The sequence below is a fragment of the Anomaloglossus baeobatrachus genome, chromosome 8 (genome assembly GCF_048569485.1).
Source record: "Anomaloglossus baeobatrachus isolate aAnoBae1 chromosome 8, aAnoBae1.hap1, whole genome shotgun sequence".
Taxonomy (NCBI): Eukaryota; Metazoa; Chordata; class Amphibia; order Anura; family Aromobatidae; genus Anomaloglossus; species Anomaloglossus baeobatrachus.
The window spans coordinates 218,806,006-218,821,442 of NC_134360.1; the positions used below are offsets into that span (position 1 = coordinate 218,806,006).

Sequence of the window (15,437 nt, forward strand, 5' to 3'; positions counted from 1 at the left end):
AACTTGAGGTGATGAAATCCCAGCTCGCTTCCACCTGGTCTCGACTCGGCCCGCCGTGCTGCCCAGAATATGTGTGAGTGACCTAGGATCCAAATGATAGGTCTCGCCGGATCTAGGAAGAAAAGCTGTTAGCAACTGTACTCAGCATATTTATCATAGTGTCAGCGTCCATCATTGTATTAGTGTTGTCATAGCTTTTGGTGGCGGAACTACGGGACTGAACGGTTAGCAATGATTAGTTATCTGAGGGATGTGGAAAGATGTAGTGACTGCCGAGGCTGGTTCGAGGTTAAAACTTGTGGTAAAATTTGGTGGTTTGCAGGGATCGGGGGGTTAAATTAGATCTGGCCTAATATAGCGGAAGAAACAGTCTGATTTCCAACGCCCTATCCGCTTTATCTCCTCGTTCGAGAAGCCGGCCCTTGCTGCCTCGGTTGCTGCGCCTATGCGGAAGGAGTGTGTGCTGTAATCCCCTGGCTGTAAGCCCAGGTTGGAAAGTGACGTTTTTAGCAAGGCTGAAAACTGCGTTGCCGTGAGCGGGGATCCATCCGCGTGCTCTAAAAAGAATTTATTGGGAACCCGAGACTCTAAGTAACACTGCAAGATAAGGATGGGACAGAGGGGGCCGGGAAACGGGAAAATGGGGAACCAAACTCCTCTACCGAGCTGATCAGTTTTAGAGCGCCTTATGCGAACTCGTACTCCACCATTGCAAATTATAACGTCATCGCGTAGCAGACCCCCGGGACGAGCTGATGATCTGCTGACTAATTCACTGACTCGCAAAGCCCCAAAGAATGCAAGCGAGAAGGCAGCCGAGAACAAGCGGACCTCGCTGTCATTGGCGCATACGTCGCCTAGCTGGTTTATTATGCCTGAGAGGATGGCAAATGAAATGGGCCTTCTGCTTTCAGTGCACTGCCGCTTCCGCTTCCAGCCTTTAACGGCCTGCGTAAACAGGAAGGACTTGGTGACATCAGGCCATCCACGAACCCGGAAGTGAAAGGCTATGCCTGCGAGCCGCTGCTGCGCTACTATACCCGACACGCCATTACTATGCAAATGCGCTATATACCGAGCAACGGAGTTGCTGAGAAAATAAGCAGACACCTGGCTAGGCAGCGGTTGTGCTATATTTAACCATTCGTTCCAAGCCTTACCGTACGAACGCCACGTAGATGGAGCTAGAGATGCCTGGACCAAAGGCATCAGCTGTCCTCGGGGACCGTCCAAAGGAACTGTGGACAGTTCTGGCCCATGCTGTCCGCTTCCGGATGTAATACACGAAACTTCTGAAATTCAAAACGTGATAAGGCATCAGCAATATTGTTATCGATCCCTGGCACGTGACGGGCCCTGAACCAGATGTTATGCTCGAGGCACTTGAGGACTAAATAGCGCAGTAAGCTGATCACTGGCGGGGAAGAAGATGCCAGGTGGTTAATGGCGTGGACGACACTTATGTTGTCGGTCCAGAAGCAGATTCGTTTATTCGCCAGCTGATCTGCCCAAAGATCCGTAGCTACAATTATAGGGAACAGCTCAAGTAAAGTGAGGTTTTTTGTCCAACCTGACAAGTGCCATTTTTGGGGCCAGCGACTAGCGCACCACTTGGGACCAAGGAAAACTCTGAATCCGGTGGACCCGGCAGCATCCGAAAATAGAGATATGTCAGAGCTGGAAACCTCCTGTTCCTGGAAACACGTGCGTCCATTGTAAGTAGCTAGAAAAGACCTCCATACACGTAGGTCCTCCCGTAGGGCGCTGGTGATGCGAATCCTGTGGTGGGGGGCAGCTATGCCCCTAGTGGCCAGGCAAAGCCTACGGGAAAAGATCCTTCCCATAGGCATGACTCTACAGGCGAAGGCGAGCAAGCCTAATAAAGATTGCATTTGCGCCAGGGTTACCTTACGAACCGCACAGAACCCGTCGATGAGCGATGTTGTTTTTTGGACCTTTTCCAGTGGTAACCGAAACATCATGGTAATTGAGTCTATTTCAATTCCCAAAAAGGAAAGGCATGTCACAGGGCCAACTGTTTTTTCGTTTGACAGCGGAACCCCGAATTTGTCCGCTAGTGCCTGGAAAGAATTTAACGCAATAGCGCATGTTTCCGAGTTGGCGGGGCCAACGAACAGGAAATCATCTAGATAATGGGTTACTGATTTGATCTTTACCACGTCCTTAACCACCCATTCTAGGAAGGTGCTGAAGAGCTCGAAGTGAGAGCAGGATATGGAGCAACCCATGGGAAGACACATGTCATAGAAGAAATTTTTGTTGAAATAGCACCCTAGCAGGTGGTGACAATCAGGGTGCACTGGTAGCAGGCGAAAGGCGGACGCTATGTCCGATTTAGCCATTAATGCTCCTTGCCCTGCTTTGCGTACCAGTCCGACTGCTTTGTCAAAAGACGCGTAGGACACTGCTGAGTCCTCTGTGGGGATGCCGTCATTTACTGACCTCCCGGCCGGGAAGGATAAGTGGTGTATGAGGCGAAATTCACCCTTTTCTTTTTTAGGCACAACCCCTAGGGGTGAAACGCGAAGGTTTGGGAATGGTAATTTAGTGAATGGGCCTGCTACGCGGCCTAGTGCCACTTCCTTGAGTAATTTGTTTTCCAGGACCTGTGGGAGGTCCCGGGCAGATTTTAGGTTGGGGGCAAAGGTTGGTTCTGAGGAGAAATTAAAGGGGATAAAGAAACCGTGGGTGAAACCGTCTCTGATGGTGTCAGCCGCCGCCTTATTGGGGTAACGTTCGAGCCATGGCTCCATCTCGTGCACGATCACTGGGGTCCTTGGGACCTGGTGGTGCATTTTTTGCATGGTGCCTTGTTGTTTGCTTATCGCATTTGGTGGAGGTGTGATTTCCCCCGCAGGATGAACACTCATGCTTGTATTTGCAGAGACCTTGATACCTGCAATGGCCTTCGTTGAAGAGCCAGCAGCAACCTGGTCTGCGAACGTTTGCGGCTCCCGGTGTGCCGTGGTTTGGGGAAAATTGGCCTGGAAAGGACTGAAAGGACTTTTGCGCCATCATGAGTCTGAGCCACGAATCGGTTGCCTTTACACCCCAACCCAATTGTGGTTGGAGTGCCAGGCGTCTCCTAAATTCTTCATCATACTTCCACCACGCTGATCCCCCATGGGTTTTATAGGAGTTGTAAATGGTGTCGCAGTAAGTGAAGAGTTCTGAGCATCGTTCGGGGTGCTTCTGACCCATCACGCACCCCATAACGCAGAAAGCCTGCAACCAATTATTTATGGTCTTGGCTACGGTGGATTTTTTAGCGAATTGGCGGTCGTTGCCTCGTCTTTCCTTGTCGACGGTGTTTTGATCCGCAGATATTAGGGACCAGATATCCACATAATCATTAGCCCAAATTTTTTGGACTGTTTCCGGGGTTAGGTGGGTTCCAAGCGGTGAAACACCACAATAGAACATGTCCCTGTGTAGGTCAGGGCGCTGATGCGCTATGTCTTGGCGTTTTACGAACGCGGGGTTAACTAGAACTAGTCCCGACGGTGAACGAACCGCTTCCCTCATTACTCCTGGATGGGTCCCCCCTGCCCAAGCGCTGGTAAAGCTGTACTCACCGGCCGATGTGGTAGGTTGGTCCTCTGACGCCGCCATCTGGGGTAGTTCTTCGGGTAGTGGTTCGCTGCCGTGGTGGTGATTAGCAAACCTTTCGCCTGGAGGGCCGCTTAGTGAGCGGCTGCGGCGAGAGTCGGATGACGCAGTGCTGGATGGCGTGTGGTGTCTCCTGCGGGATGATCTCTTGCTGCGGTTGGATGAACGGAAATGGTGATTGTGCCGTGAGCGCCGGGAGTGACGCCCGTGGCTATCTCGGCTTCTGCTGCGGGAAGTGGACGGTGATCTTCTGTGGTTATGACCCCTAAGGGGTCTACGATGGAGAGCTGATGATCCTGGCTCGGCTGACCCCACGCGTGATGAGTGCCTTGCTTCTACCTGCGGTTGGCTTACTGGCAGGATGGGCGATGGATGGATTGCAGGGGTTGGCAGGGGGTGCAGGGGGGGTAAATCTAATGGAGGAGTACCTTGGATTTCCTGCGGTTGTAGCTGTAGGTTGGAGCATGGCGGTGTCGGGGGTAAAGATGGATCCTCTTCACCATGGAACTCCGTGCTCTTGCTAGGGTCAGATTGGGGAAGGTGCCCATGATGGTCCCTGCATTCCTGATGCGAGTCAGAGTGTGCTGATCCCTCCGCTGAAGAGCTTCTGCTTTCTGATGCTCCCATAATGTGGCCTGGATGCTGATGTGTGATTAGAGGGCAGTGGAGATTGCTGGCTGGAGGGTGGGTGCTTGACTGCTGCAGACCACCACGTTCGCTTTGTAAAGAATGCGAACGCTGGGCAGGAAATGCAGTTATAAAGCATGTTCGTTTATGACTGCATTTCCCTTTAAATTTGCCGCTTTTACTTTTGATGACATCACTTCCGGTCCGGGGGCCGAAAACCGGAAGTACAGTATAGTCACATGGTTGCCGAGTCACAGGAAGTGACTCGGCTGCCATGGATACCGGATGTGACGCAGCCTCTGCATGGAGCGGTAAGCAACATGAGGGGCGCGTCATGCTGGGCGGTGCAGAGTGCCTGGGGGGAGGCGCTCTGCATTGTGGTGGCGAACGTGATGCCAGGGTGGGGGCAGCATTCCTGAGGGGAGGGGGAGCATCGCTGCGTGGCGTGGACGAACGCGATGCCTGGTGGGGGGCAGCATGCCTGGGTGACGGGGGTGCAGCGCTGCGCGATATATGTGAACGCGATGCCCGGTGGGGCAGGGGATAGGTGGCCGGGGGTGAGAGCGGACCGGACCTTCTGGACCGGGCCGCCCTGCGCCTGGGGTCTGTTGTGGGGCTTAGACGCTGCGGTGGACGGGAGGGTCTGGAAGACCTGCGCCCACCGCTGCTGGGAACCGGCAGGAGGGAGCTGGTGCCCACAAGGGAGGCAAGCCAATCGGCTCCCTCCCGTCCGATCCTTTCTCTTACCGCTGCTTCCAGGGGGTCCATCGGCGATGCTCACCCTGAGGGCAGATGTGGTAAGAGAAAGGAGGGACTCCGGCAGCTGTTTATATGCCCTGTAGGAGGTCCCAGCAGGGAAGGGGGGCAGCGGGGGGCATTGCACAGTGGGGAGGAGGGAGAGGTGACCATGGGGGGGACGTAGCGAGGGGCTCAGCAGTCAGGGGCAGCGGCAGCGGCCGCAGTGCCCTCCAGAATGAGCATGTCACTTCTTTTCGGCAGCTAACTGCGTTATTCACTCCATTGACTGTAATGTAATCATGAAATCACGCAGGGAATAACTCAGGTAGCAAATTCTGTGCGTTTCATTGCGTTTTCCTGCGTTATTCCCGCATTATTTCACGTTTTTTCGGGACATAGTGATCATCACTGCCTGCGCTTTGCAGGGAAGTGATGTCATTATGACAGGAAGAGGGAGCGGAGCAGAGAGTAAACACACACAGATCACACTCAATCCCTGGACGCCGCACGGAAGCACTTCCGTGTGACCTCCGTCGGGTGCCCATGCAGTCTGCGTCCCGCTCTCTGCCAGCCCCGCAGCTGCTCGCATTGCAGTATTGGCAGCTTCTCACACTGCAGTGCGGGCAGCCGCGGGGATGCCGAGCGCTGCTGTCAGGAGGTTAGATGAGATCATTACCTGCTGTGACGATCTCCTGCTCTCCTGGCGTCAGCGCTGTCACTTCATTCCATTGCCCATCGCGTTCTCACGTCTCGCGGGCAGCCCGAGACTGTCACTAGCGGTGACGTCACGGGCTCCCGCATATCGCTGAGAATGCGGCGGGCAATGGAAGTCAGTGACAGCGCTGACGTCAGGAGAGCAGGAGATCATCACAGCAGGTAATGATCTCATCTAACTTCCTAATGGCAGCGCTCGTCATCCCCTGCAGTTACTTGGGCTGACCTCATGATGTTAGCTCAGGTCACTGCACTACTCTCCCAGCCAATGGGGAACATTCTGTTCTTCATTGACTGGGACAGTGACTATGGTATGGATCGTCGTGGGACCCCCTTATTGGATTACGCCGGACCCGGATTTGATTGTTCTTTTCAATAAAATGGTGAAAGAGGGAATGTTTTGGGGAGTGTTTTTTCAAATAAAACTTTTTTTGTTGTCTTTTTTTTTATTTCTTACTGACTGGGTTTGTGATGTCGGGTATCTGATAGACGTGTGACATCACTAACCCCAGGGCTTGATGCCAGGTGACATTACACATCTGGTATCAACCCCATTTATTACCCCGTTTGCCACCGCACCAGGGCAACGGGATGAATTGGGGGAAAGCGCCAGGATTGGCTCGTCTAATGGATGTGCCACTTCTGGGGCGCCTGTGGCCTGCTATTTTTAGGCTGGGGAGTGTCCAATAACGGTGGACCTCCCTAGTCTAAGAATACCAGACCACAGCTGTCCGCTTCACCTTGGGGGGGACCCCACGGTTTTTGTTTTTAAATTATTTAATGTAAAATAACAGCGTGGGGTGCCCTCTGTTTGGATTACCAGCCTAGGTAAAGCTGCCAGCTGTGGTCTGAAGGCTGCAGCCATCTGCTTTACCCTAGCTGGCTACAAAAGATATGGGGGACCCCATGTCGTTTTGTTGTTTTTTTTTTAATTCATCTATCCATCTTTCTATCTATCCATCTATCTGTCTATCCATCTTTCTATCTATCCATCTATCTGTCTATCCATCTATCTATTTAGCTATCAATTATCTATATTATTTATTGCTGTTAAAGCATTAAAAAACGCAGGGACCAACCTGCAAAAAATGCACCAAAACGCGGTAAAAACGCATGCGTTTTTCGGTGCGTTATTGATGCGTTTTTTTTAACGCAGGTGCATTAATCCTTCACTCTCAAGAAATTTCTTAAGAAACATCATTTTTCTAGTGTGAACATAGCCTAACTCTTCAGAAGGAATAGTCCCGTGGGGTACAAAATGCAAGATGTGAATACTTACATTATAAGCCATCTGTATGTCCCAGAGAACTGACTCTGACTTCTCCATGGGCTCCTCACTGACTTTTCACCTTTTTTTCCTCCGCACTTAGTATAATAGTCTTAGTATAAACAGTTTCCTTTCTGAGAACATGTTCCTTTTTATCCCTTCTGGAAATGTATGAATAAATTGACAAATGGGTGTTACCAATCTGAGCAGTGAATCCTACAGTCTGATCAGTGTCGGTGTGTAGGGACGTGCACCATTTTCTTACAGAATGGTAACGCCCAGTTGGCAATCAAAACATGCTAACTTCTTGTGTCGTGAGATTATACCTCAGCGTGACCTTATCTCTTTGTGTTCAGGTTTATGTATTTTTTGTCGAAGGGAAGAACTGGAAGTATTATGACTGGGCCCATGTCACCACAGTCGCCCTGTTTGCTCCTTATGACCCAGAGCTCATGTGCTTCGCCCACTACAAAGGAGCCAGATTCGTCCTGACAGGTACGTCTGTATGGTCTGAGGCTCCACACATGCTGGGAGCGGTCGTAGATTCGATCCCTTGTGTCACTAGACCATTGGAATTAATCAGAGTTTTTCCAGTGGAATCAGTCCCACCTTCTGGAGCATCAGATGGAGCATCGGATACATGCCGTCACCGGTTGTGATGTCCCGTCCTGCACCGGCCCCTGGGAGTAAAACTGGGAAAAGTCTGATGACCACTGATGCAGTGTTACATCTGTTTTGCCGACAGGTGTGATCCGTTAAGTTGCTTCAGGCTCAAAAATCCTTACCCTAATGTGTCCAATATATGGGAACCTAGGCTGAGAAGAATATACATGAGAAATGTCCACATACTGTATATACTGAACGACTCGTGTAAGGAAAATATTCATGGCATGTAGTACAACAACATATCAAGTTTAAATTAATAAGTCTTACAACTTTAGAAAAGGTTTCTTTTTTTTTCTTAGAAACAGTGCCCCACCTGCCTATGGTCTGCACCAGGTATTACACCTCAGCCTTGCCCAAGTGAATGGGGTAGTGCTGCATTACCAGAATGGTGATATTTCTGGGAAAGAGACGTTTATTTTTCTGATCATAGGGTACCGACTCATTAAACGACGTACCAACGATTCCGACAATGATATGACCTGGTCAGGATTGCTGGTGAGCTGTCAATCGGGCAGATCTCACCAGCGACCTGTGACCAGCCACCAGCCCGCAGCGACTCGTGGAAACGATGCTGCGCTTGGTAACCAAGGTAAATATTGGGTAACTAAGCAAAATCCTTTGCTTGGTTACCCGATATTTACCCTGGTTACCAGTGCACACCGCTTAGCGCTGGCTCCCTGCACTTGTAGCCGCCAGGGTACACATCGGGTTACTAAGCAAAGCGCTTCGCTTAGTTACCCGATGTGTATCCTGGCTACGTGTGCAGGGAGCCAGCACTGGCAGCCTGAGAGCAGCATACGCTAGTAACCAAGGTAAATATCGGGTAACGAAGCAAAGCGCTTTGCTTAGTTACCCGATGTGTACCTTGGTTACCAGCGTCCACAGCTTCCAGATGCCGGCTCCCTGCACATTCAGATCGTTGCTTTCTTGCTGTCAAACACAGCGATGTGTGCTTCACAGCGGGAGAGCAACGAGCAAAAAATGAACCAGCACTGTGTGTAACGATCAGCGATTTCACAGCAGGGGCCAGGTCGCTGCTTAGTGTCACACACAGCGAGATCGCTAATGAGGTCACTGCTGCGTCACAAAAAACGTGACTCAGCAGCGATCTCGCAATGTGAGAAGTACCCCTTACACAAGTCTCTTAATTAGTTTTATTTTCCAGAAGTGATAAATGTTCATTGTGAGAACCTCGTGGCCTCATTGATCCGATCTAATATTTTGGGTGGTTTGGGAAAGTCATTGATGAGTAACGTTTCCTATATGTCACAGGACACATGAAGCTTTATATGCAGCGGCCCCTCATCGCTCAGCGTCTTGTGACTATGGCTGAGGATATGGGCGCACGTCACACGAACGCCTGATCTTTGTGTCCGGACGGGGTAATGGCAGATGTGACGGAGCGACTTGCACAATCGCATTTTTTATGATGGAATCAAAATCAAAATTTTCTTGCTCATCTGTGAAATGGACTCAACAAGTGCTGAAGAGCCCGGCGTGATGGTTTCTAGATGAGCCTCTCATGTAATGTGTAACGGTGAACTTCATATTCTGTAGGGGAATGATTGTAGCAGCCGAGGTGGCACAAGTATGGCTGCAATCTAATAAAGGCAATCTGTTAGCAGGATCGCCCCTCCTGAGCTATAGCTGATCTATATGGGTGTGTAGGCCAGGGCGTACATAGAAAGCATGGGGGCCCAAGCGCAAACTCCAATTGTGCCCCTGGTCAAAGAAAGAAAAAAAGTGTAGCTACAGGAGATCATATCTGACAACCTTCCAGCCATTAAAAAGTAACTCTCCTCCTATTAAAGCCCCTAGATTCCCCTTTCATTGTCCCCATGTAGTATGATGTCAACAAAACTGCCCCTCAAGCACTGTATGGTACCCCCACAGCGAATTCCTCCAAAGTATCCTCCACACACACAGTATAATGACCCTACTGTACCCCACTCAACTTCCCTGGCAAAGTATAGTAGCCCCAGCACAGTACAATCAGCAATTGTAACTCCCACACGGCCCTCCATACAGTATAATGACTCTCACAAAGCCCCAATAGTAACCCATACACAGCCCTCCAAACAGAATAATATATACCACACAGTCCTCCAAATATTATAATGGCCCCCACATAACGCTTCATACAGTATAATGCCCCAAAAAAGCCTTACACATAGTATAATGGGCCCCTTATTATCATCCATGTAGTCAGTGGCGTAACTACAGTTTGATGGGCCCTGGTGCAAAGTTTGGACCTAGGCCCCCCCAACCACACACACACACTCTGAGTACAGGATAATGACGCTGACACTTGGCTCTTTCCCTCAGCACCCAGATTTCCCATGATCTGAAATCCTTCTATCAGCAACACCGCTTTCCTATGTTCTGATATCCATCTTGTCCTGAGCACGCACCTTCCTCATACTCTACTATACGTTTTTCCCATAGCACCCAGCTTTCCCATGATATCAATCAGAGCATGAGAAAGCTGGGTGGTGAGGGAAAGCTGTATAGCAGAGCATGAGAAAGCTGGGTGCTGAGGGAAAGCTGTATAGCAGAGCATGAGAAAGCTGGGTGCTGAGGGAAAGCTGTATAGCAGAGCATGGGAAAGCTGGGTGCTGAGGGAAAGCTGTAAAGCAGAGCATGAGAAAGCTGGGTGCTGAGGGAAAGCTGTATAGCAGAGCATGGGAAAGCTGGGTGCTGAGGGAAAGCTGTATAGCAGAGCATGGGAAAGCTGTGTGCTGAGGGAAAGATGTATAGCAGAGCATGGGGAAGCTGTGTGCTGAGGGAAAGATGTATAGCAGAGCATGGGAAAGCTGGGTGCTGAGGGAAAGATGTATAGCAGAGCATGAGAAAGCTGGGTGCTGAGGGAAAGCTGTATAGCAGAGCATGGGAAAGCTGGGTGCTGAGGGAAAGCTGTATAGCAGAGCATGGGAAAGCTGTGTGCTGAGGGAAAGATGTATAGCAGAGCATGGGGAAGCTGTGTGCTGAGGGAAAGATGTATAGCAGAGCATGGGAAAGCTGGGTGCTGAGGGAAAGATGTATAGCAGAGCATGAGAAAGCTGGGTGCTGAGGGAAAGCTGTATAGCAGAGAATGGGAAAGCTGGGTGCTGAGGGAAAGCTGTATAGCAGAGCATGGGAAAGCTGGGTTCTGAGGGAAAGCTGTTTAGCAGAGCATGGGAAAGCTGGGTGCTGAGAGAAAGAGCCTCTTTCCCTCAGCACAAAACTTTCCCATTGCATGCTTTATATATTCATATATTAGAACGCACCCCCATAGTCCTCCATGTATTATACAGTAATACACTTCATATAGTCCTCCCTATAATATAATGCTTATCCCATAGTCCTCAATATAATGCACATCCCATAGTCCTCCATACAATATATGCACATCCCACAATCCTTCATTTAAGATCATTCACATCCCATAATCTTCAATATAGCATAGTGCACACATCCCATAATCTTCTAAATCCTATTACATCTGGTACATTATATATACCAGCATGGGAGTCAGGCTGGTATATATAATGTACCCCAGCCTTGCTCCCATGATGGTATATATGTCCCCCAGCCTGGGCCCTATTCTGGTGTGTGTGCATATGAATATATTATATGAAATATATATATCTATATAATTACCCAGTACAGACAAAGTTTGGACACACCTTCTCATTCATGTTTTCTTTATTTTCATGACTCTGAAAATTGTAGATTCACATTGAAGGCATCAAAACTACGAATTAACACATGTGGAATGAAATACTTAACAAAAAAGTGTGAAGCAACTGAAAATAAAGAAAACTCTTTGAATGAGAAGGTGTATCCAAACGTTTGGTCTGTATGGTGTAATATATAATAATTATTTCCATACTGCATTAAAGAAAAAGATAGAAAACATCATACTCGCCTACTCCAGGTAGCCGCAGCGCAGGCGGATCACAGCGCTGTCATGGTGCGCACAAAACGGCAGAGTCCCAACGCTTTGCGATGACGTCACCACACACTGGGACTCTGATGTCATCAGCAGCAGTGCAGGGAGATCTTGTCTCCCAGCACTACCGCAGAGGTTAACTATATCGGCGCACTGCACACACCGATATGGTTAACAGTAGCGCAGCTCCAGGTGTGCACCCTCTGAGCACGGGGTCCGTTGAGGCTGCATATTCTGCCCCAACCACTGGTAGCTACGCTACTGATTGAAACTAAAGGAACAGTGCAGCCCCTCTCTCAGTGAGAGGAGCCAGCTGTTTCTCTACAGAGCGGGCGCAGGGCCCACAAAACCTGAAAGCCCTGGTCGCGGTGGTGACCTCTGTGACCACAGTTGTTACGCCCCTGCATGAAGTGTAATGCCCCCTGATTTCCCCACCGCCTTTGGCCCTCCACACAGTATGATGCCTCCATAGTGTACTCAATGATGAAAACAACCCCTCACGTCTCACTCACCGGCTCCTCCGGTCTCTGCAGCGTGTGGTCTGAAGTGCTGCACATTGTGGTGCAGAGGGCACAAATAGTGACATCATCGCGCCCGTGGTGCTGAGACGTCAGAGCTGAGACGCAGAGGGGGAATTATGGAGGAGACAGTGGACGGTTCCCGATTCATTATATAGTTGTACATGCGATGCAGGGCGGGGTCTGCCACTACATATTGGTCATAGGAAGATTAATATGGTGACACTTTGATATCTGCGATCTGTTGTCTTATTCCAGAGAACCATGTACATGAGCTATTCAGATCTATGGGCTGGACAGAGATCTCCCCGAGCTTATTGCAAATAACAGGAGGCATTACCAGTGTGAGACATGCAATGACTGACAGTCTGCTCATCCACATCGATGATTTTAGGATACAACCGCGCATGCGCTGATGACGACGCCATTTTATTGAAGATTTAATGTAGGTACCAGCTCAATATTTACAATAGGAGGCAGATCTCTGATTGGATCAGTGACCTCTAATTTACAAACAGGAGGGAGAGTTAAGGCCACGTCACACTAAGCAACATCGCTAGCAACATCGCTGCTAATGAACAACTTTTGTGACGTAGCAGCGATGTTGCTAGTGATGTTGCTGTGTGTGACATCCAGCAACAACCTGGCCCCTGTTGTGAGGTCGTTGGTTGTTGCTGAATGTCCTGGGCGATTTTTTAGTTGTTGCTCTCCCGCTGTGAAGCACAGATCGCTGTGTGTGACAGCGACAGAGCAACAACTAAATGTGCAGGCAGCAGGAGCCGGCTTCTGCGGACGCTGGTAACCACAGTAAACATCGGGTAACCAAGAAGCCCTTACCTTGGTTACCCGATATTTACCTTCGGTACCAGCGTCCGCCGCTCTCAGCTGTCAGTGCCGGCTCCCTGCTATCTGCACACGTAGCTGGAGTACACATGGGGTAATTAACCCGATGTGTACTGTGGCTAGGAGTGCAGAGAACAGGAGCCGGCACTGACAGCTGAGAGCGGCGGACGCTGGTAACGAAGGTAAATATCGGGTAACCAAGGGAAGGGCTTCTTGGTTACCCGATGTTTACTGTGGTTACCAGCGTCCGCAGAAGCCGGCTCCTGCTGCCTGCACACGTAGCACAGTACACTTCGGGTAATTAACTAGATGTGTACTGTGGCTAGGTGTGCAGGGAGCCAGCGCTAAGCGGTGTGCGCTGGTAACGAAGGTAAATATCGGGTTGGTTACCCGATATTTACCTTAGTTACCAAGCGCATCATCGCTTCCATGCGGCGCTGGGGGCTGGTCACTGGTTGCTGGTGAGATCTGCCTGTGTGACGCCCTGGCAAAGCCAGGTTGTCACAGAAAGAGTTAATCCTCCTTGGTAATCTGATCCCACACCGGTGCAGCAAGACAAACCACAGCCCCCCAGTGTAAGAGAAGAGCAGAGCAGAGGGGAGGGGCTGGAGCAGAGTGTTTGGAGAGACAGACAGAAGAGGAGTCTGGAGTTGTAGCTCCCAGGCTGATAGTGAAGCGGGCTCTGAGAGGGCCGGGACAGGCCGTAGTGAGGAAGGGGCCAGAGGTAGCTGGAGCAGGGTAGTGGCCCCTCGGTACCTAGGGTGACCCGGATCGCTATAGGGGAGTGGATTCCCCGTTCCCGGCTGAGGAGAAAGAGGAAGAGAGTGGAGAGAAAGGCACCTGGCTGCAGGGAAAGAACAGGAGCTGCTGCACCGTGTGTGGGACACTAACACCCCCGTACCGAAGGCTGCGGACACCGGCAATTCCTAGTTTACCAGTGACTCCGTGTGAATTACTTGTGAGTACGCCCGTGCCCTTGGGCACCGCACCGCAGCACTGCTCCCTGCTTACCCCATCACCGGGCCCCGGGACAGCCAACCCCCTACCCACGGAGGGGAGAAATAACATCTAGCTGCTCCATACCATCGCTCCCGGGATCCCCGTCCAGAGCAGCGGTGGTGTTCCAACCTCACCACAACCGTGGGTGGCGTCACGGACAATCTCTCTTACCAAATCCCCTTTTACTGTGGAGCCTGGGATCACAGACCGGGTCACGCCACCGTGATACCCACAGAAGTGACTCTGTGGCCCAGATCTGAGTACCCCTGGTCCCCGGGCGACACATTTGGTGTCACGAACAGGATCGAACCCATCCAGTTACCTGGAGGAAGTGCGCCTCATTCTGGACTGTCAGCGGTGATCCGCTGCAAAAATTTTGAAAGTCGCCATCTTTGCCGCCATTTTGGGCGCGAAAATCTCCCGCCCAGCACCTTCTTCCCCAAGCGGTGGGCGCGAAAAAGAGGCTCCGCCCCCTGAGAATGCGGGCGGAAGTGAAGCTCCGGAGGACCGGAAGCGAAAGGAAAACTTTAAAAGTTGCTGGAAGGACTGCTCCCGAGTACCAAGGGGGAGCAGGAGGAAGGAACCACAGTTCATGTGACCAGGACTGTAAAGGCAGGGACGCCAGGACTTTGCCTAATTCCGTTCCTGGACAAGCAGTAGCCGCAACCCTGATGACATCTTACCCGGCTCCGGCAGTCCGCCCAGCCGCCACGGTGATGACGTCGGCTCCGGCAGTCCGCCCGGCCGCAACGGAGGTGGCACCCGATTGGAAGTCTGCCCCAGATGTGGCGCCAGCCGCTCCCAGGTACCCCGTCACGGCTGTGGAGCAGCCGGAGTGCACCTGCAGAGAGGAGGAGCAGGCCAGTGAGAGATGGAGCCCTCGCCAGTTAGCGAGGCCGGTTGTAGCCGGCGCCGAGGGCATCCAAGTGGGCCTGGCTTCTGAGCAGGAGGCAGAGCACGGAACCCGTGCCCCGTACTGGGAGTGGCGGCAGCGGCAGCGGTAGTGGAGCATGGACGGCTACCCAGAAGTTAAAAAGTTGACTGTTTTATGGACTGTCACCCCTGTTGAACGCCCTCAAGTTCAGGAGGAGGCCATCTGCACAGCAGGTGGGGGCGGCAGAACAGTTTAGAGTTAAGAAAACGTACCTCCCGATGTGGGAAGATGTATGATTGTAATGTGTTTATTTTTCCTTTTTCCAGTTTTAATAAATGTTGGTGCCTAGACGGCCCGAGGACGGGCCGTGTTTTACCAACGGGGTGTGTGACGCCCTGGCAAAGCCAGGTTGTCACAGAAAGAGTTAATCCTCCTTGGTACCACGGCCCCCCAGTGTAAGAGAAAAGCAGAGCAGAGGGGAGGGGCTGGAGCAGAGTGTTTGGAGAGACAGACAGAAGAGGAGTCTGGAGTTGTAGCTCCCAGGCTGATAGTGAAGCGGGCTCCAAGTGGGCCGGGACAGGCCGTAGTGAGGAAGGGGCCAGAGGTAGCCGGAGCAGGGTAGTGGCCCCT

At 51.2% G+C, this 15,437-nt stretch overlaps 1 protein-coding gene across 1 annotated transcript in view; it reads left to right on the forward strand.

Annotated features, from left to right (window-relative positions):
* CTBS (chitobiase) overlaps positions 1 to 15,437 on the forward strand; it is a 56,970-nt gene that overhangs the window by 10,454 nt on the left and 31,079 nt on the right. The window contains exon 2 of the mRNA XM_075320214.1: positions 7,333 to 7,471. Coding sequence (XP_075176329.1) covers positions 7,333 to 7,471 — 139 coding nt within the window. The remainder of the gene's footprint in view (positions 1 to 7,332; positions 7,472 to 15,437) is intronic.